The 25,588-nt window shown below is 37.8% G+C and overlaps 1 protein-coding gene across 12 annotated transcripts in view; it reads right to left on the bottom strand.

Annotated features, from left to right (window-relative positions):
* Positions 1 to 25,588, bottom strand: part of UNC80 (unc-80 homolog, NALCN channel complex subunit) — a 224,811-nt gene that overhangs the window by 12,744 nt on the left and 186,479 nt on the right. For 9 of the 12 annotated variants that reach the window (XM_017546781.2, XM_017546782.2, XM_017546784.2 and 6 more), the window contains 11 exons: positions 25,335 to 25,553; positions 17,821 to 18,021; positions 15,538 to 15,661; positions 14,469 to 14,594; positions 13,082 to 13,205; positions 12,134 to 12,340; positions 9,158 to 9,342; positions 8,385 to 8,550; positions 6,766 to 6,945; positions 3,673 to 3,811; positions 1,113 to 1,169 (listed from right to left, as the gene is read on the bottom strand). In XM_017546781.2, coding sequence (XP_017402270.1) covers positions 1,113 to 1,169; positions 3,673 to 3,811; positions 6,766 to 6,945; positions 8,385 to 8,550; positions 9,158 to 9,342; positions 12,134 to 12,340; positions 13,082 to 13,205; positions 14,469 to 14,594; positions 15,538 to 15,661; positions 17,821 to 18,021; positions 25,335 to 25,553 — 1,728 coding nt within the window. The other 3 variants (XM_017546788.2, XM_017546791.2, XM_037745098.1) reach the window with 2 other exon arrangements.

The raw sequence follows: 25,588 nt of genomic DNA, 5'->3' as shown, positions 1-25,588 counted from the left end.
ACCAATAAGAGACTGATCTGTCAAGGCGAGGGCTGGCAAACACGAATGTTATGAATTATGGGTCTGGTTAAAAACAAAATACACCCAATGATGGACTAAATTTCCCATTTTCAATTGCAAAAGAAAATGTGAAATCTGAACAAGATGCAAAGAAAACAAAAGACAACCTTTCACAGGAACAGCCTCTCAACATTTCCTCATCATTGTGATAAAGCAATAAACACGGGTATACTGTAGTCACTATATAGTGCAAACCTGAAAGGGAATGTTATCTCTTGAGATGGCACAAAGATACTCTAAGGATGAACAAGAAGCCTTACTCCTAATGAGGATTAGTTGAGAGGTGTGAATCAACAGCACAAGATTAGGAATGTTTGACGTGGTTTATCTGAGTGTTAAAGGTGCAGTCCCCTTTTCAGAAGCTTTAAACCAATAGCCAAGACATTATATTATTTGCATCATAAGACTTCACTTACCAAGAAATGTTTGTGCCTGATATTTCATGCAAGTTTTGGAGTCACCTTTGTGCTAGAACAGACATTCTTTATATAAGTGTTGCTGGAACAAGCTACTGTAGAAGCCTGCCCAATAGCATGCATCAAAGAGAAGGAACTATAGTATATAAACTGTATCAACATTACTATTCTTTTTATAACATCATTGTCTGTTTTCTTACCATCTGTGGTATTAACTAAAAGACCCGTCTTGATTTAATAAGGGGCTTCTTGATGGTGTATTAAAAGGCCTCTAAAAAACAATTCTTAATAAATATCAGTGTGGGAGAGAATAATTAGATGGGATAAATTTAACATTTGGCATACCAAACTTTAAGACATCCATGAGAAACACCCCATAAAGAATTCTACAATTTTTTTAAACTAAGCTTTTCGGGCTTACTCAATTGAGATTGAGCTCTGAAGCTAAAAATGAAGGAGGGTTTGCTACACCTTTGACTTCCAGGCTCATATGTTCATGAACAACAAAGGGCAAAGAATGGAAATAGATATTAAGACGGGGCGAGAAGAGACAGAGAAGACAGAGAGACAGAGAAGACAGGAAACAGCTAGTTTCCCAGCACAGACACCAATAGACAGGTAGCATTGACACTGTACCTAGAGAGGCTACCCTCGGCGGCCAGGCCCTGGGAGTCATCGAGGACATTAGGCTCACTGCAGGAGGGGTAGGGAGATGAAGCATTTAGGGAAAGAAAATGAAAAAAAGAAAAGAAAACAGGCATGCAATTTTCTGCTTCCAAGAACCAAAAATAAATAGATTTAACAGAACAAGGAAGGAAAAGGAGACAGTCAACCATTTCACCTTGTGCTGGGTTTGTCAAGACATAGGACTTAAGGCAATGGGAGAGGAAGGGCTTTGGATGGATACAACTCTCCGAGGTATAACCTATATATTGGTCAAGAATTAAAATGAACTCCAAATGGACCATAAGCTCTGAAACACATTGCAGAATGAATCCGTAGAAGATGAGACTATCATTTCCTTTGGTAACCATTTGGCTAGGTGGCGATTATTTTTAACCTGTCTTATGTACATGGTATTTCATTGACCAGACCCTGCAGCTTTCTTGTGCATTCTAACATTAGCACACAGAAACCACTTACCATGGACTGCCACAACCAAGCTCTTGGAACTGATGCCATTAAGAACAGCAAAGAAAGAACCCAACTTTCCCTGCTAATTTTGCAGTGAAAAAAGGCAAGTAAACAAACGGAAGGAAGCTATTTTGGAAAATTCACATGGAACTTGCATTTACCTCCTTACTCTCCATTCTCTAGTGACTGAATTGTAAATGCCAAAAGAAGAAACCTGTCAGGTTGGTGAGAGAATAATTAAATAGTTTATCAATTGATATTTATATAGCTGAACTGAGATTTGTGAACAGAAACTGTCATGCTTTATCTGTCCTTCCTTCAGAGCCTAGCATTGAGCTAAGCATCTGTGAGGCACTCAATGAATACTTGCTAAATTGGAGATAGGTAAACCGTTTAGAAAACTGGAGTGCCTGACCCCAAAGAATTGAAGTTTACCTAATAGTCAAGTATAAAAAGAGCCTCTGTCCCTAGAAAGACTTTCCCTAATGTACAGAGACAGTATTATTACCTTCATTGGTCTTCCAAAATACGAATTAAGCCCAAACTACTTAACTATATTATTGTTTCTTGATTTCTAGAAATCAAATGTACAATCATAATGTGTATCATAGGACAAAATTTCTCCCTGCAAACAAGTTGACCCCTTAATACGTAAAAAGGAAATTGATGGACTAGTTATTTTAGGTAAATAACAAAAAACCTCTTTATGAAATTTCTACAATTCTACAATTTGAATAAAACTGTCAAATAATTGATTTTTTTCTTATATTCTTCATAGAATCATGCACATTGCTAGCAGTTAAAAATACACTGATAGCTACCAATATTAGCTGCTTGTGTGGCTTTATATATTTTTTTGGACATGTTATTGTTTGGCTTTGATTTTGTTCACACTTTTTGTTTATAAGAATTTCTTTTCAAAGGAAAATTACCAAATGGTAGGTAAAACAATTTCTTACAATGATACAAACCTTTATATAGTATTAATCTTTGTAATAATTAAATGGTACTTACATAAAACATTGCCTTCTTAAAAAGTATGCAACTTGTTTATTAATTATCATTTTATCCTATTCTTTGCTATTCTCCAAATTTGGGCTTTGTTTCACAAATTTTGTTTCATCTGTGTAGTTCATGAACAATTTGCTAAAAGATTTGGGTATGGGATAATTTATTCTGACATATAAACTGGTTTTATATGAACATCACAATATGTCCTGAATTTTATTATTTTCCATGTGTGAATTGTACCACAGTGCATCTATGGGTATTAAAAAGAAGCAACACACTAAAATCATGTAAGGTCAATTTCTTGAAAAACTCAATTCCTGAAGGGAAAATATCATTGATTCCAAAACATTTGTCTTAAATAGATAAATGTTTTGACTCAAATCAGATCATTTTCATTACACTTTTACTGCATATATATCTTGGAAGGTTTTTTTTTAACTTACATTCTTAAAAGACAGAGAACACACAAAGAAAATGTTTAAAGGGGTTTTGTCATGGAATCATAGGACTACAGATGGACAAGTTACCTTAAAGATCATTTAGCAAACCTCTTCATTATACAGAGGGAAGAACTGTGGACTATGGTTAAACGACCTGTCCAAGGTCACAGGTAGTAGCATAGATCCTTTTCTGCTTGATTAAGTGTCACTGCCTACAACTGAATACTAATAATATGTCAGAAGCCTAAGCTTTACCAAATACATAAAGATGATCCTAACTCTTGCCAAGTACCCATCATTAGCTTAGGTAGTGAGAAATGTGAAATACAAGAGTGTCATTTGACAACAGAAAAATCATGTGTCCACGGAAAATTTTTAAGGAGAGAAAATACTTGGATCAGAGATTGGGATCCCTTCTACTAGCTTGACTTAGAAAACTGCAAAGTGTGGCCTGCAGGAATTTTTCTGAAAAATCCTTTGTGGAATAATCTATCTAAAAACATGACCATTGCCTGCATCTCTCTCAGTCTTTGTAGAATAACAGGAGTACATTTTCAGAATTTATAACTTTACCCCCAAATGCGGAATATAATATAACCATAGCTCTTTACCTCTGGCTGGGTAGCATGCCCACCTCAGCCTGAGGTGCAGACATGCTGGAGACATGGCTGGAGAATCGCCTCCTTCCAATGGCACTCAGGAGGTAAGCTTCTTGTTCACTTACCACGCTGGGCATGCTTATAGAGTCATCTAGAAGGGGCAAAGGAGTCGAGTGTTATGAAAACTATGACACTGATCAGAAAAACCCCACCAAAGCTGCACTTGGATTCTATCCTTGGCTTGAGTACAATTTAGGGCTGTCTGTAAAGCTAAATTATCATTGCTCCCTTCATACAGATAAAAAAACTTAGACCTTTGGGGGTAATGATAATTCTTAGCATCTATATATCTCCCACCCTTCCTTCATGAAGAACTAGAACATCCTTCATGAAATAAATGTAAATTTTTACAAGTAGATTATTTGTGAAAGTCAATAGGCATCAGCACATTTAAGATTTCAAAAAAGCTAGAACATAATTTTTTTTTAATTGCAGAAATAGATCAAGGGACTTTGTTACTGAATGAATCAAATACATTTCCTTGACATTCAAAAACTGCATTCAGTACAGTTAATGATTTCTAGACTGCAGACCATTTCAGATATTTTTAGGAAAAATATTTGAAAGATATAAAGTTAAGAAATAAATGCTTATTTTAAGCAACATTGTAAAATTTAAGTATGTGATCTTGTTTTCTGCATAGAAGCAGATTTTTTTTTTTTTTTTTTNTTTTGGTTTGGTTGTTTTTGTTTTTGAGACAGAGGCTCGCTCTCTTGCCCAGGCTGGAGTGCAGTGGTGTAATGTTGGCTCACTGAAACCTCCACTTCCTGGGTTCAAGTGATTACCATGCCTTAGCCTCCAGAGTAGCTGGGACTACAGGCACACAACACCATGCTCAGCTAATTTTTGTATTTTTAGTAGAGATGGGGTTTCTCCATGTTGGGCAGGCTGGTCTCAAATTCGACCTCAGGTGATCTACCTGCCTCGCCCTCCGAAAGTGCTGGAATTACAGGTGTGAGCCACAGTGCCCAGCCAGAAACAAATTAATACACTCAAATTCATATGAAAATTAACTTTAGCACAGTGTTTATGACCAAGTGACCTAATTCTAAGTGAGATAATGTTGTTTGTTGATGAACACTAAACATTCTTTGATAAAGAATGTATGCTATCATATAAGATCATCTGATATGATTTATTTAAAATACCCTAGTAATCATATTTCTAATTGAACTTATTTCAAATCAAAAGGTGAATATAAAAAGTGCTAGCAATTTTAATTTGCTATATAATCACTGACTTATTGAATGTAAAAATAGTTTAACTCAAAACAATGATCTAGTTTTCATACCCCTCCCTATTTAGATAAATACACAACCATATCACAAACACACACACAATTTGTTAACAATCCTGCTGTCATTGGGATGGTTGTGATGTCTGCAATCAGAGATATAAGCAAAAACTTGCATGGCTCCCCAGTCCCCCTGCTGCCTGACTAGTATGTTAGTGTTGGCTTCTGGCCAGTGATATCACTGTTTAGCTCTTATTTACAGGTTAGGACATCTATTATTTATAAGGTTACCCACAAAATACATTTAGCTCTACAAAAATAGGTAATATCATTTCCTATAACTAATAACAATTGCTGGGAGAGACTACTTCAAGCATTAAAAAAAAAAAATGGATATTTAAACTGCTGATCCTTGGCCAGCTGTGGTGGCTCAAGCCTATAATCTCAGCAGTTTGGAAGGCCGAGGCGGGTAGATCACCTGCGGTCAGGAGTTCAACAACATGGAGAAATCCCGACTCTACTAAAAATACAAAATTAGCTGGTCATGGTGGTGCTTGCCTTTAATCCCAGCTACTTGGGAGGCTGAGGCAAGAGAATCACTTGAACATGGGAGGTGGGGGTTGTGGTGAGTCAAGATCACGCCATTGCACTCCAGCCTAGGCAACAAGAGTGAAACTCTGTCTCAAAAAAAAACAAAATAAAATAAACTGCCGATCCTTTTCTCTTTCATCGTGTTTTCTTGGTCAAGATTTCCCTAATTACAACTTTAGGTGTATTTTTATGAGCAGTCACCAGGGTGACTTAGACACAAATGGTCTATAGGCCAGGCGCAGGACAATATGATTTTTCCTTTGTCTGACCAACACTGAAGCTAAATGTGCAAATATTACTGGTAAGTACTGACAAAGCATTTATTTCTTTTCTTCTCTTACATTTCCAACTGTAGTAGGACATTAAAACACTTTCATTTATCTCAGTTAAATAAAATTCTAACCTCAACTCTCATTTCTTCTATTTAATTTAGTTCAGAGTAGAGCTTTTTTTTCTGTTTGCTATGGAGAGCCTGAGTGAAGATCTAAATTTGCTCTCATTCACATGACATTGACAACACAACTTTGCTATAAACATTATATCAGAGTATCTAACACACGAGTGGAAAATAATAAACGTAATTTTAAGACACCTGAAATGACAGTAGCATTTAATGGAACGTTTCACCTTAATTTTACTTTTTATAATCTCCTGTGAAACAAACATATGTAGTATTTCTCCTCATGTCATAACACCAAATCTCTAGCACATGACTTAGAAACTTCTGGGCTGTCCTAGTCACTGGTGATTCTCTTAAATTTGGAGTACATCCCCTCAAGACTGCGTGCTGGTTTACATACTGGATGGTAGAGCCAACTGGTCTTTCCTCAGTCCTAGGCATATGCATTACTCACTTTTCTTTGTCTAATGAGGTCATTTAAGTGCTGATTAGCCCTCAAAACAAGATGTCCAGGTAAAATGAGAATAAGTGCTTTCCTTGGTTAGTTATCCATAATTTAAATGGGAGTTAGTGGAAAAAGTTGACTATATAAGTTTAAAGAAAATTTAGGAGTCACTAACGATTTACTTTTTTCCTGAATTCTTTTTAAATGACCAAAGGATATCAAGAAATTTATAGAAAACATTTACCCTAGAATGCCTTTTATAAAAATGACTAGGGGATCAGAACTGGAAAACGTCAGAAGGGCAATAATACTTCCCAAGCCCTTGCTCATATGGCCGAGCCATGTCTTCCACCCAGACTCTTTGAATTGACCTACTTTCCTCATCTTCCTCATCAGTCCGACTCAGGGTGTCCTGCGAAGCCTGCTGGGATGGCTCACTGTCCTGCTCCCAAACGGTGCCCGTGCCCGTGTTAGAGCGGGACATGGTGGCCAAGCTCAGGCGGTAAGCAGAGGTGGAGGTGCCCACGGTACTGATGGATGTCTTGCCTTGGTAGGCTAGAGGATTCGAGAGATCAAAGGAAATGTATGGTGAGAATCTTAAATGTCCACTTCAAAGTCCTCCCTGACCACTTGTGTTTTTTAGAAAAGGTTAAATAATGTGTCCCAGACAAATGATTTTTATATCAAAGTTGCAAATGAAAGTGGGGGTGTTTTAAAAATAATCAATATTGGCCACTGATATAATTGAATAGTTCCCTTGACAGAATGTAACATCCATAACAATAATAAATGCTTTGACATTGTTGCCTCTCTTATTGCTTTTCTATTTTATTTTCCAAGGTTGGTAGGATGCATATTAACTTTGACCTGAATTGTAGCTTCAAACTTGGCAATTTTTACTAAGATCGTATTTGACACAAGCCTATGAAAGTAATAAATAAGTTGTCTGATGTGAACCCCACAATCAAAATCAGAACGCGTAATCAAAGCTGTTCTCATTCTAACTTTCTGGGAATTACAACCTATGAAATACCCCTCAGTTCTATGTCAGTTTATTTTATTACAAAGCAGAATATTTGAATGGTAAAGTGTAGACTTCACTAGGATTATACTTGTCAATATTTTGCTTTTACCACACTGCATGCAAAGAACAATAAAAGCTTTAGAAGGAAAGCAAACAACCCTCTCCTCCCACAAAAAAGAAAACACAACACATATTACACTTTACTCGTGGGTAATGACTGCCCTCTAATGGCAAATAATGATTTATTTTCCTTCCTCAGTAATCTGCTGTTAGTATAGTTATAAAAAATAAAACAATGTACTCTCAAAGAATACCTTTAGAATAAGGTAAAGAAAGTACCTCTCAGTTTGCCAGCTCTAATGGGATCCTTCCCCTTCCAATGTGTGAAAAGTTAAAGGCTTTATAAATCAATCATAGCGATCTGGTTGAAAATCCCCTTGCAATAATCACTTTCTATGCAATAATAGTAAGTTATGTACTCTAAAGTTATTTATCTATTTTCTATTGTGTCTGTTTCCTCATTCTTTATGGGGACTTTAAATTATCCACCTTGAAGGTATTTGTGTAGATTAAAGGAAATAATCTACCATAAAATAGAAACTCAATAAATGAATGTCCCCCTTCTCTTTTTCAAAAAGAAAATAAAGGTAATGATTTAAACCACTTTTCCTCTGATTAAATATTCAAGAAAGAGAGAAACTACTGAAATGAAGACTAAAAATATATAGAAAAGGAAGAAAATTAAACACTTATGATATCCTTTTGATTTCTATTTTGTTACTGACAAAAGAGAAAGTCAAATATAGTAGTGGTCAAAAGGCTGACTTACTAGGAATGGTCAAATCTAGTAGTGTACCAAAATGGCTAACATATTCATAGTTCCAAAAAGTGTGGTGACCTGGGCAGAGGAATTCTTTGTAGGCTGTGAGTTCCAGTCAAACAAATTCACAACACACTCATGCACACTCACCCGATCCACTGTGAACTGCCTCTTTTAGAATTTTTAGTTCATTGTTGAACTCAGCAATGAGCGAGCTCTTACACAAAGGTCGTGGTATGAAGCGCCGCTCCAGCTGGTCGGCAATATGCTGCCGGGCGGAAAGCTCTTCATGATTCTCTGCTGGCTGGGCCAGCAGCTGAAAGGAAGGCATAACATTCTCAGGGCCTCAATTTTCCATCTGTAAAATGGGCTAACTGCTGTACCTATTTCATAGTTGTGAGGACTAAATAACGTAATGCATATGATGTTCCTAGAACAGCAGTATACACAGGAAGTGCTTAATAATTACATTGTTTTAAATCACCGCCCTAAGAAACTAGGGCATGAAAAGAACAAGTGTAGATGGGTACTGAGGGTCTTGGAGGAAATCATATGTTAAGTATCCTATGTTTTTAATATGTTTATTTAAAATCAGATCTCAGTCATGCCACAGAAGACAGAAGATTCTCCAAACCATCCCGCTGGACCAGTCTTTTGAGTGGGTAGAATGGGGGGATGATTAGTAGGGAGCGGGCAAAGTTTTATAGACTCCAGTAAAGCTTTTACTGTGAAGGCACTTCTAGTGTGAAATTTTATCCTCTGAAATATATTTTTCAGTGGTTTTCTCACCAAGCATGGTATTTACAGGCCCTACTAACTGGCTAGAGTAGGTACCATAGCACTCTTGCCACATTCCTGCCTCAGTGGAGAGCCACACATTCATTCGGGCTTGTCACTTTCAGGAGGAGAAGCACACACCACACCTTGCACTGGATGAATGGGCGCAAAAGCACAAAGATGGGTATTCGGGTCCGCACGATGAAGTCGAGGAAGTCCCAAAGGGCCAGGCCTCCCACCTTCCGCAGAGCCATCTCCTTGACCTGGAGGCTCAGCCAGTACCACTGGCTTCCGAGCTGCCTCTCAAAGCAGACGAGAATCACCTTCAGTGCTTCACACCGGGAAAAGAGAAAAGTGAGCCTGCAGATCTGTGGTTCAGAGGAACCCAACCTACATTCACAGCCCTTTTTGCACCTTTATAAATGTTCTAAACCTCTAAACTCTATCCATGTTTCTAAAAACTTCATATGTATTCCTGAGAAAGAGCATGCTGGACATCGAGACAAAAATGGGGGTGGTGTTTTGATTCTGATGAAGAGAACCCACATATTTTTCTTAAGTGCATTGAACTACTATTTTGGAAAATATAGAACAATGTGGTCCACTGAATTGAAAGGAAAATGTTTTATCAACATGATGTGTGGCTAACGTTTTACCTTCCAAAAATTTAATCATAATGACTTTATGGTAATAATGGGCATACCACTCACATTCTCAGCTAAAACATAGATCTTAAAAACCTTTTTCTTTTTTTTTCTTTTAACCATAAAATAAATATTTGTGTTATTAAAAATAAAAATCAAATCATGAAGAAGTACACAAAGTTAAAAAAAAATTAAGTATTTTCCTTCCCAGTTCCCTTCCTGTCCCCACCCTAAACTGCTTCCCAGAGGTAACCAGTAAATGCATTCAGTGTACATTTCCAAATATAAAAACACCTTCTTCCTTCATTGCACAGCATGTCTATTACTAAGCCCTACTAGATTCATTTTATCATATCTCTTTCCTCTCAGATTCTGGCAGCCCTTCACAATCTGCATTTATTTTTATTTTTCAGGAAGCAGATTTCCCAAACTGTGTGTCAGGACAAACCAGAGTATTGTGAAGACATCAAAGATTATGATGATAGCTTCCTCTGCCACTACAGCTTTTACCATGGAGTCAGCATGGGGCAGTCAAGTGAACCTGGGCCTACCTGATGATTCTTAAGGCCCATCAATCTCAGCATCTAAAAAAATGTGTATACTAAACACATGTGGATTCTGATTAGGAAAACACAAAAATCTTTCTTAAGTGCATTGAGTGACTAAATGCACACAGAAATCTAATTTTCTAAAATCCTCAAGAGTTACATATGCCTTTACCATATTTAGGACATCTCCAGGAGAGACTCATGCCATGTAACACACAGAGAGAGAGACTGCAAGATTCTTTCTCACACATCTTCCTCCTCAAGATCTCACTTTTCACAGTAATTGCTCATCTCAATTCCTTTCCCTCAACTAAACAAACAAACAAACAAAAAACAACATTCCTCTTTCTGTACACTAATTCTGATGACATTTCACTGTTACCAAATGCCTGTTGGCCGCCTTTGGCTTTCTGCCATTCTACTTTCCACCTAAACCTCCATCAGCCCAACACACAGCATAAAAGGGGCTCAAGAGCAGAGACTTGTTCTGGCTCTGTCATGTATTGACTACATGCCTTCAGGCAAGTTACTCAACCTTTCTGGGCCCCAGCCCCTTCACTCCTAAAATGAGAATAACACTAACTTCTTGGAGTTATTGTAAGGGTGAGAGGATTCAACGTGGTGATAATGTAAAGCACAGAAAACTGCTTGGTGCACACTAAGTGCTCAAAATAAATGTAAAAAACAATTTAAAATACAGGTTCAGTAGCCTGGCTATATAAGCAAAGTAGAAACAACTCTTCACTAAAAAGGCAGATAGTAGAGAGGACAGAAACTCATCAAGTGTCTTCTCACATCCTTCCTGTATATGGTAAGCCCCTTTTCTCCATCATCCTCTGCAATCCTTCATGTAGGGGTCTATGCCAGAGCCTAGATTTGAATGCTACTTTTATATACCTTGGCCAACTGAGCATCCATATGGGTTGGTCCTGGGTACATGCATTCCTTGTGTTTTTTTCTCCTTTTTCATTATCATTGTCAATCCCCTCATTTTCAAACACATCCCATTATAATGCACTTCAAACACCCCCCATATCCAAACTCCAAGGACTCATTTTCATCAATGTGTTTGTGTTTATCTTATACTTCCCACCAATATCTGCTTTGGTAAATTGAAAATGTCAGGCAAGACTGTCTCCTTTTGAAATTCCCCACTGCCAGTGCTCCTTATTCTCAGTGCCATGGCAAGAGTGGTCTTTTCCTGCTGGTGCAATTCATTCAGGGCCAAAGAGTGGCTTTCCATTGCTTCATGGGTTAGGACCAGGTTAAAGGCAGCATAGGATAATGGGAAAGTAGGAGTCAAAGAGGGAAAGAGATTGGGAAGCCTGTGGGAACAGAAGTGGACTGGCCTCACTAGAGTAATGATCAATGTGGAAATTAAAGACATTTTAAGGGAGGAAAAATAGCTAGTAGAGGGCATAACATATTGCAAGATCACCAAATCTTGCTGCACAGGATGTAGACTGCCCAACTCCAGAACTCCATTTACATAGATGACAGACCAGTGGGCTCCACATGTTGTGCAATGCTGTGTCTGCATACTAGACTGAGTTTAGATCTTATAACAGCTACTGAACCTCACTAGTGATCTTGTCCTTAATCAGGAAGGAAGAATCTTTAATACAGATACCTTTCTTACATGCCCACACACTGTTATAAAAACAGCCAAGTGATTTAGGCATGGCGGATGTAAAACCACTTTTTTTTTTGGTATATGTTTACTGAAGGAAACCAGACTTTTTGCAAGGGTAATGTTTCTTGTTCAAGAGGTTTCTTTAAATACATTCTGGATTGAGGTCTCTTTAAATACTTTCTGGTTTGAGGTCTCTAAATACTGTTTGAGTTAAGTACATCGATCTATCTATCTACATATATATTTTCACATACACACACATACACATGCACACTCAGAGAGAGGAAAAGTACTAACCCAAGTATGCTGCTTGGCTGGTGGACTCAGCCAGCCCTTCCCTGCGCAAGTCTTTCCCCGCATCCCCAGGGGTGGAGCAGTGGGCGGGGGAGCTCTCCAACATGAAGTTCTTACTCCTGGATGTGCTGATGATCCGCGGTGGCAGGAGCACATTGATGACCGTCTGCAGCAGCAGCTGCACCTCAGGCTGCTCCAACCATGGGCTATCTGAGGGGCACAATTTGGAAGATGGAAGTGGAAAGAAAAACATCACAAGGTAGACTGTCCATATTAGATACAGAAAAAGCTCTTTCCAAGTCCTAACTATGACACCCTAGAAATTCAGGTGTTTCCCACCAAGTACAGCTTCACCAATGGACAGAAAGAGTGTTCCTGGCACCTGGGTATTTTCTTCATAGTGGGTACCCAAAAACTTGTGGTCTTAGCCAAATGTCCTGCTTACCATTTCAATCTCCTTTTTTTTCCAAATATTCATGAGGCACTGTTCTTACATTTGACATAAACTTTTCCTAAAAGAATCCCTCTACCCCTAAGAATAAAAAGTAATGAAAATACATTGGAATTTAATGACTGTGGCAGGATTTCTGCTAAACCCAGTGGCAGTGGTTGTAAAAGTTTGTTCACCTGTCAATTCTTATATTGTACTTCAACTAATACCATTTTCTCAACTGAATTGAAACACTGTTCCCCTGATTTTTGTTGTACTGAAATGACTTTAAATAGGATGTATCTTCTAAGAAGTAGAGCAGAGAAACTCTGGTCCCAGGGTAGCTAAACTGAAAAGAAAGAAAAAATTCTTATTTCCCAAGGTGATTAATCTGAATGATTTAAATCATTCAGATTGACTTCAGTGATAGTCTTCATGGGAACAGGGAAAAGAAATAACAGCCTGACATTTAAGAAAACACAACAACAATGATAAATTTCCTTTAGTTAAATTAATCAGACCTTTGCTTCCAGATCCTACTGTGAGCACAAATGGGATGAGCAGATTTAAAAGCATCCCCTCCCTTCGCTCTTGATTGGTGAATGGGGAGATCACATGGCTTAAAGGAAAATCTTCTTTTAAAGCCTGTGCAGCAATAATAGAAAAAAAGATTAATTGACCATCACACCCATTTAGTATATTTGTTTTTACACAGCATGATGGAGATGGTGATTCCCTGCCGGCTGCTCCTGCAAACTATAAGTTCAGTTGTAGTCTGTACATCATACAAGCTTCACCCAAATCTGATACTTTACCATTGTCTTGATATAATTGAGAGCTATATACCTAAAAAGATAGTAACACCTTGAATATTAAATGAAAAATTAGAATACTTATAGTCAGGCACAAAAACAACCTCATTTCCCCATTAATTCTCTCTATGTGTCCACGAATAAATATTTTAACAACAAAGGAGAAGGAAGAAAATTAGAACTTCTCACTTGCTCCATTTGGGAATTACTTAAAAGTCCTCTGGCCCCTGCCAGAAGAGGTGTTCTTCAAGCCAGGAGACAATTGCAATATAGAGAGAAATATGTGATCTTTGTACACAGGTCATTAAAATGTATCACTTTAGGGATGTAACTGTTTCCCTTCTGCGAGGTAGCCACAGCTCTTGCTTCCTCTCTTTTCTATCATCTCCCCATTCTCTCCGTGATGAGCCATCAAGCTTATTGTCAAATAATGGATGGGTCAGTTATCCATTTACATTAATTGTATACTTTCCATTGATTACAGAGCTTTTCAGTGATTCACCACTCTCTAAAACTGGGCGACACACAGAAATACTCAAGAGAATTGGGATTCTGCAGTGTTTTGTTGTTGTTGTTGTTGTTGTTGTTTTTTCCTTGGAATGATTATTTTAATTTTAAGAAATAAATTAAGTGGGAGAATTTTCTTTAAAAAAGCACTCATAAGATTCAACCCACAATCATTAAGAAAATTAAGATATTCAGAGTCTAGTGATAACATTTGAAAGAATTTTATATTGCAATTCTTTCTGAAAATAATTTAAAACCAGACTGTGAATATTACTGCCTCTTTTAATTAACAATTGTGAGCTGATTATATGTGAACCATTATTTGCACACATTTTAAATGACTGAAGTGGTTCCTGAAGTTGTGGCAGGACTGAATGACTCTGCTATATTTGAGATCTCAGGAAGAGTTACAGAAGCACAACTTAGGGCCAAGCTCAGGGCTGAAGCTCCAAACCTATAAAAGTTTGGAGATATTTACACTTCCGTTTCACAGATTTTGCCCAGCCTTTGCAGAAAAAATGAGAACACCATGATCTGGTGCCTCAACCAACAACTTAATGAGCGTGACAAACAGGTAAGGTAGTCACACCTGTATCTGCAATGCTACAAGCCGGACAACAGCTGTGCTGAAGGGCAGAGGTGGTGAGAGATAAGGGCTGAGATGAAGAAGGGGTAATCCATCAGCAACACTGGAAGGTCCTACCACTCCCATCACCTGAAATACAAACAGAGCACATGACCAGCCTTGACTATTGCAATTTCATGCAACCATAATAAGGGAGTCTCAATGATGATGATGATAATAATGATAAATTAAAGGTTGGGCATGTTACTTTCAATCTTTTCTTTCTTGTTGCCTTCTGAAGGCATGTAATGTCTGGAGTCAGATCGAACATTACACTGAATTCAGCCAAGGTTTTGTAGAATGCTGTTAATACTTAACTATGTAAATAATGAGAGATGAACCAAAAAGCTATTCTAATCAGGAGATTGGACACTTACTTGTGAATTCAAAGGAATGCAGTCAACATTCCTTAATGGAGCAAATACTGACAATAATGATGATGGCAAAAGCTCTATTTGCACTAGGCATTCCAACTACAGATTTATTGCTCAACTAGTGAAGCAGCAGGTCCTATTTAATGAGATGCTCTAACATGGTCTCCACACATTTTACAAAACCTTGTCAGGACCAGACTCTAGATATTACATAAACAACAAAAAAATCTTTTTTCTTCACATAAATCCTAGACTGGCCAACTCATAATGTCATTTTGCACCATACAAGAAAAAAATCCTCTTTGCATTTTAAGCTCTCCCACCCCAGACTACCTCAACTTCTAGCCAATTGTGGAGGCTCCACCACCCCACTCTCCAACTGGCAGCCCTCAACTCTCAGCGCAACTTGAAGAGGTGAATTGTCAAAGTAGTGCATGGGAAGCAGCACACCAAAATCCCGTCTGTGTAGGGATGGGTTCCTGGATCTCCCCACACACCACCTTGAAATGTACCTCACTATTTTCAGTATCACCTGAGCCATCTATTTTCATGGGCAGATAGGGGCACAAAGTGGTTGACCTGTAAATCTTCAATTCAGAGAAGTCAATAGCAGAGTTAAACTGTGCAAAGTTTCATAAGATCGCCACTTGGCTACTCACCAGATTGACACAGACATTGATCAGTGACCTAAGGTGAGGCAGGAAGGATATGATTGGCTGCCTCTGAAGTGTCAAACAAACCCCTTCAATCAAATTGCTGGCAGGCTCCCACTCAACCTGTCGCCTGGAATACAATATAGGAGCCATTAGCCGCTTGGCTCCCTTCTGGAGAGTCTGAAACAAGTGAATGAGACAGTGATTTTGATGCCATCTAAGACAGGATGTGTCTCTGGGATGAAGTTTACCCATATTGTTCCAAAAGCACAGAGCACACTGGGAGGGGAAGAAGATACTGAAAACGTAGCAGAGGCCTGCCCCACTGGACTAAATCTATTGAAGAAAAAACAGAGATGATGAATGGGTTGCATTTTAAGTTCCCTGGTTTTAGCTTTGACAGAGGGTCCTAAGACTACCATTGTAGCAAAGCGATCACAGGGGTAATTACTCCCAACAGAACTAATCTGACCCCAGCTGCATTTCTGAAACCTGATTATCAGACTACACATGCGCGTCAGTTTTTACACCAGACTACCACTAATTTGATTTATATAGCTTAACTCCTGCCAAGAAGATCACATTAACATTAAAAGAAAATAGTTTATTTAAACAGTGTTCTTTCTTGGCCTCCCAATACGTGATATGTATTTTTTGTCTACTTTCTACGGTAGTATAAATGGTGTTAATGTATACATAACCCAATTAAATGAATACAGGATTTTCTGTAGTACGAGTAAATCCATTCCATAATTGTCATAGTACTGAAAGATTCATCCCTGTGGCCCCAAAATAAACAGCTTGGGCTTTACTGATATTAACACCATTTCTTTATATTTTCCTGGCAATACTTTCTAAGCTTATATTTACTATCAAAATGGAATCTGCAACGACAAATGGAAATGTATTCATAAATGAGGCTATGTGACATCTCCGACACTGAAGGTAATGCAGAGGTCAGGTTCAGTCATCATTTCTTGTGTTGAATTGAGATCACCTAACAAATTTAAATCCAAGCCAACTCCATATTCATAGCACAGCTCCCAAGAACATTGCCTGCAACAGACCAAGCCTATGTATTAATCCAGAACTCTACTTTTGGGAAGCATGATTTCTTTATAGTGGGCTTAATCATATCATAAATGGGTCAATTTGGGAGATGTTTAACATCTTTAGATAACAAGTATTTAAGAAAAGAATTTATTTCAACACACCCCTGTAAGACAGTTATAACGCTTTGGTAAGCCATTTGCTGACAGACACAAATGTTCTATTGGGATCACTAAAGAAATAGTGTTTTAAAACAGGCATTTCCATACCATTGAAAAAAATAACCTTGAAATAATGTACAAGCAGACATCACCATGATATAAAAGAATATAAAACAAATAATTATTAGAATAAAAATTTTCAATTTGTTTTTTTTAATGACTCCTGAAGGGTGGATTAGTGTGAAGGAGATTATAAGCTAATACCTGGGAAAATTCTGATGAATTGAACATTAAGTGCTATAAATTCTTGGGAAACAGCTGCACTGATTTTTGGGTCTAGTTTAAAAGGACAGAAAATGTTCTCACTAACCCTAACTTGAAATTTCCGAGTAAGTGGGTTTACCAGTATTAATTCGTTGAACTACCTGCTCACTATCACTATAGTTTCCAAACTCAGCTCCCATCTCTAAGTAGACTGGTTCAAAACCATCTGCTAATATGTAGGCTACCAATGAATATTTCCAAGATCACTGAACAACAATCAAGCGTTAACATTGTTCATTTAGTACGACACTGAATTAGGTAAAAAAGTGAAAATTAGGCATTTTTTATCCTGCGAATTTTTAAGCTGATGCTTGGATGGTTATTGTAAAGCTTGGAATTTCTCTAAACTGGTATCTAAATATGTTAACTAGCTATGTCAAATATAGTACTTTGAACATGAAATTCATTTTCTTTTCTCATTAGTTGTTTCATTTATAAGGCATGCCCTCTTTTATTTTAAAAGAGATTGAAGGGTACTAATTGAAATTTTTATATGTGTCAGATGAGGAGCATGATAGCTAAGAAATGGATAGATTTTTCAAGATGAGCACATATATTTTTAAAGAAAATGATATTTTTCTCAAAACGTAGGCTTTGCTACTTAGGCATTCATAGACCCTATTAACTATGCACATATACCAAAGAAAACTTTCAAGTCATTCATTCAACTCCAGAATGATTCACCATCTTAAAAAACGACAAATCCTAACTTTGACATTTGTGATAGCAACAGCTAACTAGGAGGCATTCTCACCTCAAAGTAGGCATCTTATGAATTTTGTTGAACATTCTATCTAATCTTTTTAAAATGAGGATGAGGGCTGGCCTCACTGCCTCAGCTGTCCAGTCAGTAATGGGTAGCATCTCCATGATGTAGCGCCGAAGCCCACGACTCTCCATTGTCTGGGTGTCATATGGTGCCAGCTTCAGAAGGGAGTGTGCAATTTCTGCCAACCTAAAATATATATGTATATATTTTTAAGATAAGCTTAGAATGACACAATGGGAATTTGTCTACATAGCATCATGTTAATTTCCTCTTCCAGTCCACCAACTCCTTGAACTAAGAACATTCTTCCCCACATCCTCTATCCCTCTGCTCTCCTATATACCAGAACAGTGATAGCTGCACATGCATATTAACAGAGAATCATAGAATGTTCAGAGACTACATGTAAAGAGCATCTAATAAGGAAACTAAGATCCAGAGAGATTAAGGATAGGCCAATTATATCTAGGGAATGTCACTTCTGAGGATATGCATGTGTATATATACAGGTATATATACATGCAAATACATATATATTACATATATGCATATAAAAAAGAATGTAACTTTAATGAACAATAAAATCACTAGCATCAAATGTCCTTGTAAACTTCATGGCTTCAGAAATCCCTCAGTGCCCATAGTCAAGATCAAAGGTACCCTATAAAAAGTGCTCTTGGTTTTTGTTGCAACCCAAGGAGTTCTTCAGACTCCATTTCCATTCTTCTCCTTTAAAGCCTCCTCCTCTCTTTTTGTCTTATACATGGATCCTTTCTCTCTGTAGAGATTCTTTATATAAGAGACCCAGTTGTACTGTCTGGATTTTGGTTGTCTCTACTTCTCATATTTCCCAACTTGGTTCCATACAAGAACTACCAGAGGGAGAGTTGTGCTTCCCTCAAGGCTGGCCCAGGCTTGCAGTCACCAGACCCAAGTGTGGATGTCCTAAGTGTCAGATTTTCTGGAGGAGAATTGGCCAACTAGATTAATTGGGCAAATAAGGTTTCTAGTAAATGTAATAGTAGTGAAATAATCTTCAGAACTAGATATGGACTATCGGTTTCCAAAGAACACAAATACAATGATGTACATAGCCTTAAAGCCAATTTCATTTAACTTTGTATGAAGGAGAAAATATTTAAACATTTTACAGTGCCTCCTTATAAAGTATACTGCATAGATGCAAAATGTGTAGAAGATAATATTAAGACGTAATGTATACTCATTCATAAAAATATCTTCTAACTATGCTGTATGAATTGAGCTTGATTTTTGTTCTTTAAAAAAAGCTTATATTCTAGAAAATACACCTAAGACACAATGGTTGAAATGTTCATATTCTTCGTTGAGATACTGAAAATTCATTTGAAAACAAATTTCTTTAGGAAGGGTAATACATTAAGTTACTACCACCCATTATTTGAATCTTTGGCTTGAATAAGTACATGTTGAGCCAGGCAGGCAGAGGATCCTATGGAACTGAAATGTAGGACAGAGGATTCCTGATGGGCGAGGGGAGCAGAGAGGCCTAATGTTGCCTGGGAATGCGTGTGTGGATGGCATCAGCAGGAGGCAGCCATACTTGGAAAGTTTTCAGGGCTGTTACTAAAGAGAGGAAGAGATTTGAGATAAACAGAAAAATAAGCTTTTTCTGGTTGTTGTTGTTGTTGTTGTTTTTTTTTTGAGACAAGTTTGTACTGGAAAAGCTCTGAGGATAATCTTCTCTGAGTCATGGAATTTCAGGACTGAAAAAGCCCATAATAGTCATAACAGTCCTGTGGAGAGTTTGCTTCACACTGGTACCTCCTATTTAAAAAAAATGTATATCTTAAAAGGAAAATGAAAAAATATAGTTTCCTAGGACTTCCCAAAATCTCATAAATAAGAACCTCTAAGGCCTGGGACCAGAAATCTGTATAGTTTTAACTTTTATTTTGGAAAATCTCAAACATATAAAGAGGTAGAGAGATGAGTATATAGTAAGCCCCCAATATACCCATCACTCAACCTGAGCCTCCCAAATAGCTAAGACTACTGGTGTGCATCTCCATGCCAGGCTAATTTTTATAGTTTTTGTAGAGATGGGGTTTCACTGTTGTCCAGGCTGGATTTGAGCTCCTAGACTCAAGCAATCTGTCTGCCTCAGCCTCCCAAAAGTGCTGGTATTACAGGTGTGAGCTACTGTAGCCAGCCTACAACGACTCTTGTTTCACACTCCCCCTTTCCCCACCCTGGACTATTTTGAAGTAAATCCAAAGCATCATATCACTTACTCAGACATATTTCAGTATGTGTCTCCACATTTATGGACACAAAAAAATTAAACACAATACAATATGACATTTGACAAATTAAAAATAATTTTTTCTTTTTAAAAAAAAACCCAAATATCCATTCAGTTCTCAACATTCACACACTATCTCATAATTAATTTTTTTTCTACAAATTAGGAACAAATAAGCCCCATAAATTTCAATTCATTGATAGATCCTTAAATTTCTTTTAATATGTAGATTTCCCCTTCTGTATTTTTTTTCCTACCTTGTCTTTTGTTAAAGGAATTTGCTGTAGCAACACTCTGAATTTTGCTGATTGAATTTCTACAGTGTAATTTAATCTATCCTACTGCCTTTGTATTTAATTCAATTGGAAGTTAAATCTAGGGCCTGCATCTGCAGACTCGGTTTTGATTTTTGGCAAGAGTACGTAGCAGGTGGTATGTGTGGTGTGTACTTCCGCCAGGAGGTACAGGATCTCTAGCTGTCACTCTTTTTATGACGTTAGCTGCTCTCAGTCGCTGCACAGATCCACTGATGCATTAGGGGTAGTGCAGTGGTAGTATCACATAATTTTTTTCTCACATACTAACTATAACATTGTAATAAAGATAAATTGTGATTACTCCAAGAGAACAGAAGAGTGAATAACTTTGAAAGGATCTAGAGAGTAAGAGCTCCCCAGTTGATTTTGATAGGCACCCTGGTTTAGAAATCACAGCAAGCTATTACCTCTCAAATTACTTAGATTGTTCTACAATTGCTTCATGTGACTAGCTCCATGGATGAAAACTCACTATTGTACAAGGCAACCTATTTCATCTTTGGAGGTCCGCACTGTGAGAGGTTCCTCTCATGTTAGGCCTCCAAATTCCCTTTAATTTATTCCTACTAGGCTTAATTCTGAAAGCATAAATCCAATCTATCTTCTCCATCATGACCCTTCATTATCAAGAAATAGTTATTATCTCTTAATTCCCACTATCTTCTCTCCAGACTGAACATATTCACATTGTCCTGGAAATCGTGTGTGAATGTGGATGTTTTAAAGAAATCATTTTAAACAGTTTATACATTCTTTTGTTTATCTCTTTCTCATGAATTTGATATACAGAAAATAATTCTTCTCAGGTTATTTGTGTGACAAATAAGAGTATATCTATATGCACTTATTTCTTTTCTCTTCCTATTTTAAAGATAACATTGAGAAGTGCTTGTGAAATAAGCAATCTATTTTAAGCTTCAAAAGAATACTTAGAGCTGAATTTAAGAGCCAGTTTATGGATTACTACCTGAATTGCTCTAATCCCTGGTCATGTGACAAAATAAATTTGCTTTGTGCATAAAACAAAACTTCCCTTTCCTACAGTCTTTGCTGTACTATCACATGCATAATCAAAAAACTTTCCTATGGTTCTTTCCCAGTGGGAACATAAGAGATTTTCCCATTGAGGGGGTGAGGGAGAGAAGAAAAGAGAAAGAGAGAAAGAGAATAAGAGAAAGAGACCACACAAGAAGAGAGAGACAGAGAGAGAAAGAGTAAGAATTTACAGATTCTATTATCTAGCCGCTTTGGCAGCACTGGGTTGGGCAAATGATGCAATATATTTCTGTAGGGCAGAGATGCTATCTAATCAAGAATAGTTTCTTCAAGAGCCTTGTAATCAACTATACATTCTGCAAATTCAGAACTATAGATTGCCTCAGCACTGATTCTTAACTCATTGGTTTGATTCAAATTCTTTCTGCAAACATTTGTATTTTTTATATCATCCCATTTCTCTTTCTCTTTTTAAAAATCAACTTTTCATCCTTGGGTGACATTATCTATTCTTATAATTTAAGAATGATTTAATACTACCATCAATTCACAAATTTATATATTAAGCTCTGACTTCTACATATATTCAAGTGTGCACTTAATTTATAAGAGGATCCTTAATTACATCCTTTGCTTAGCATAAGGTCAAAGCATCTGGATCTACCCCTACTCAGCAACATTGGTTAGAGACTATGGCAGGCCTGTCTTTTTCAAAAGCTTGTTGTGAGAAATTGCATTAATAAAGGGCATTTAATCTACCTATTCCCTGGGAAATATAAATGTTGCCCTCCTATCGACCCAGGCCATGAAATAGCTGTGTTCTTGAATGACATTATCCTGGCTTCAGATCAATTGCTCTTGCTGAACTGCATTATGACATTGTGACAACTTTATATACTAACAGGCATCCAGCACGTACAGCCAGCACTTTCTCTACTATAGGTATGTTGTTGAAGACTCTGTTCATCATACCACTCTTTCAACAAACACCAACCAGGAGACTGTTGAAGCTCAGAAAGCAATACCCCAAAATGAAGACCTCAGAAGCCAAAGTTTTTCACTGACCTGCCCTCCTCTCTGTGGCCTCTCATTCTTTTCCAAGGCTAGCCGTGGAAACTGGAGAGGCCCTTTTCCTCAAAGGAGGTCATTGAAACCAGAACCCTTTTTCCTGAAGCCAACCATAAAACTTAAAATTATTACACTAACTTTCCCCCATCTTTCTGTGTAAAAACTAGCCATAAAGAAATTATCTGACCCATCTTGTTTGATTGTAGGTAGAATGCCCCCTTTCCAGAGAGGATCTTACCCCATTCCCAGAAGGAAGGAATGCTAACCAGAGAGGCCAAGAAGAATCTAAACACACAGGCCATGCTGGGTTTCCTCACTTGGTCTATTAGCATGAGATCATGCCCTTTTTGTCCAATCACACTTTGTTAAACAAAAATGGAGAGCTTCCCCTGTATTTTGGGGTCTTCATCCTGAAGGCTCCTGTGTCAGGTAAAACTATGATCAAATACATTTTTATGCTTTTTGATTATGATCTGCCTCTTATCAGTTGATTTTCAGCAAACCTTCAGAGAGTAAAGGGGAAATTTTCCCTTGGCCTCTACAAGACTTTTCTTGTTCTTCGTATTTTAAAAAAGTATTGTTTCACCAAGCAACTGTTTGGTTTTTAACTTATTTATATTATGATTTTGTAATTAATCATTTTTTTCACTCATTGCTTTGATAACTCAGAAGCTCAAAGTCAAATTTATGATTCATGAATATCTAATATGATCTTATATTGATTGCCTGTGCTAATCTTATCATAAAGATAATTAACTCCTTGAAAATCTTTCACATTATCCTGAATCTATAATTTGTATATACTCTCCCTTCATATATTTTCTGAGTTGCCTCAAATACTTTATACAATGATAATACATAAATACATATGCAATTATAGTACTTGCAACACTGTATTATAGTTATTTTCTTATGTGCCTCTTGCAGTGAACCACGATATTTTTGAGGACCAGGACCTTACTTTACATACCCAGTGCTTAACATAGTATTTGGACCATTCTCATTAGCATTAGCATCTATTGTGTCCAGATCCGTGCCAGGCACGGAGCTAAATCATTTATAGTTTGTTTAACCTTTAATAGGTATTGGCCTCTAGAGGGAGCTCCAGGCCTCTCTGACTCGCTGTCCCCTCCCTCCAAATGCCCTAAAGGAGAGTGTAGATATAGTCAGGTTATAGGACAATCACTATCTCATAGTCCTCTCTCTCTCTCTCTTCCTCTGTGTGTGTGTCTCTCTCTCTCTGTCTCTCTCTCTCTCTCTCTCTGTCTCTCTCTCTCTCTCTGTGTCTCTCTCTCTCTCTTTCTCTCCCTCTCTCCCTCTCTCTCTCCCTCTCTCTCTCTCTCTCTCTCTCACACACACACACACACACACACACACACACACACACACACATCCACCTTTTAGGAATATTTTTTCCTTTCTCTCACAAAATGGCCATTGGTCATAGTGATTTTCTGACTCTGGGAATGTGATGTTTCTCTGTTCACAGAATTGCTTAGGTCAGCTAGAGAAGACCAGTGGGAAAGGAAGAGGAGGGGCTGAATAGATCCCTAGGTTGCTGTGACAGCAGGACCTTAACACTTCCAATGCCCCTCCCCTTTCTTTGAAGGCTCCCATCTAGGAGCTGAACTTCTCAGTGTGAAATAAGCTCTTCCCCATTACTGCACAGCAGGGAGTGTGAACTCCAGTGAGGTTATAGGGTTCTCCAGGGCAGTGCTGGGTGTGTGCTCACAATTCAAAGAATGTGAAATTACACTGGAAGCAAAAGAACCTGTGCTCTCTGTACATTTCTGTCTTCTCATTTTCTTTCATTTAGTACTTTCTAAATTAAAAAAAAAGACAATAACCAAAAAACTGTGACTTTTGCCAAATTGCAACGTTATTTCAAAGTGGCTGAACCTAACTCTACCTTCAGCTTTTTTTTCTTTTTTTTTTTTTTTGAGACAGCCTATCCAAGCTGTCGCCAGGCTGGAGCACAGTGGTGGGATCGTTTTAGCTTTATAGATACATTAAACTTTCCAAGTGACTCTTTTGTTACCCTTGACATTTTTCTTTCAAGGGATTTTTATCACCCTTAACAAATGATTACAAATGTGAATAGAAGATCCTCTGGAATCACGTTCCTTTTGAAACACAAATACAGCCTTTAGCGTGAATTTCAAGTGAGATGGCGTTCCATAGGAATATGAAATATGAATGCACAGGGATGTAATTCTGGGGCCTTTCCCTAGTGCACTAAGAGTAAAACATGTAAATGACGACTGGCCTCATTTGTTATTTACATGAATCGAGTTCAGAATTTTTACCAGGACACTTTTTTTTAGCTGTTGGGGTTGTTTATATAAAGGGGATTTCAAGCCCAAGCCAAGTTGGGTAAGTTAAAACTGCTTACTTCCCTGCAGGGCTCATTACTGGGATTTTAGGGAGCCTAGAAGCAGAAAGTAGTTGTGCATTCTTCATGTAAAATAACAGAAGAAACATTCAATTCTTGTGAAAAATTAGAATTTGTGCAGCAAATAACACTGGGAAGAAGGCTACTTTTGTAAGAGTTCAGGTGATAAAATTTCCCTTTCTCTTTTATTGAGAAGCAAATACAGAAACAGTGCTTTTCTGTCCTAAAATCATTTCCCTTGTCCACCCTAAGATCCTGTTTGGTGCACTTAATGCACATTTTACCAGAGAGTTCTGTACGATGTGTACCTAAATCACAGGAAACAAATCATTCTATTGCAAGTGTTTTTCCTGGAGAATGCCCACTCTCAACCCAACACACACATTCCAACACATGGGCCAAGCTGTGTTCACATTTGGAGGAGCGAAAGCGAGGCCAGTACCTCATGTGAGACTTCACATCCAACAGCTCCAGGGCAGTGACCCGTGGCTCCCCAGCCAGATTTTGCAAGATCTTCAGCCGCGGTCCACAGTGCTTATAGAACTCTGTGCAAATATTCAGTAAGGACTCCCGGGGTCTTCTGAACTCTTCCCGAGCAATTCGTTCATCCAGTTCCTCTCTGGGAAGGCCTTGCCCTTCCTCCAGTAAATGAAGGTTTTCCCTGGGAAATTGTAAAAGATTAACTAGGGGGTCTGA

Source organism: Cebus imitator, unplaced genomic scaffold, assembly GCF_001604975.1.
Source record: "Cebus imitator isolate Cc_AM_T3 unplaced genomic scaffold, Cebus_imitator-1.0 Scaffold191, whole genome shotgun sequence".
NCBI lineage: Eukaryota > Metazoa > Chordata > Mammalia > Primates > Cebidae > Cebus > Cebus imitator.
The sequence above is the reverse complement of the archived record's forward strand: the minus strand, read 5'-3'. Positions and strand labels throughout refer to the sequence as shown.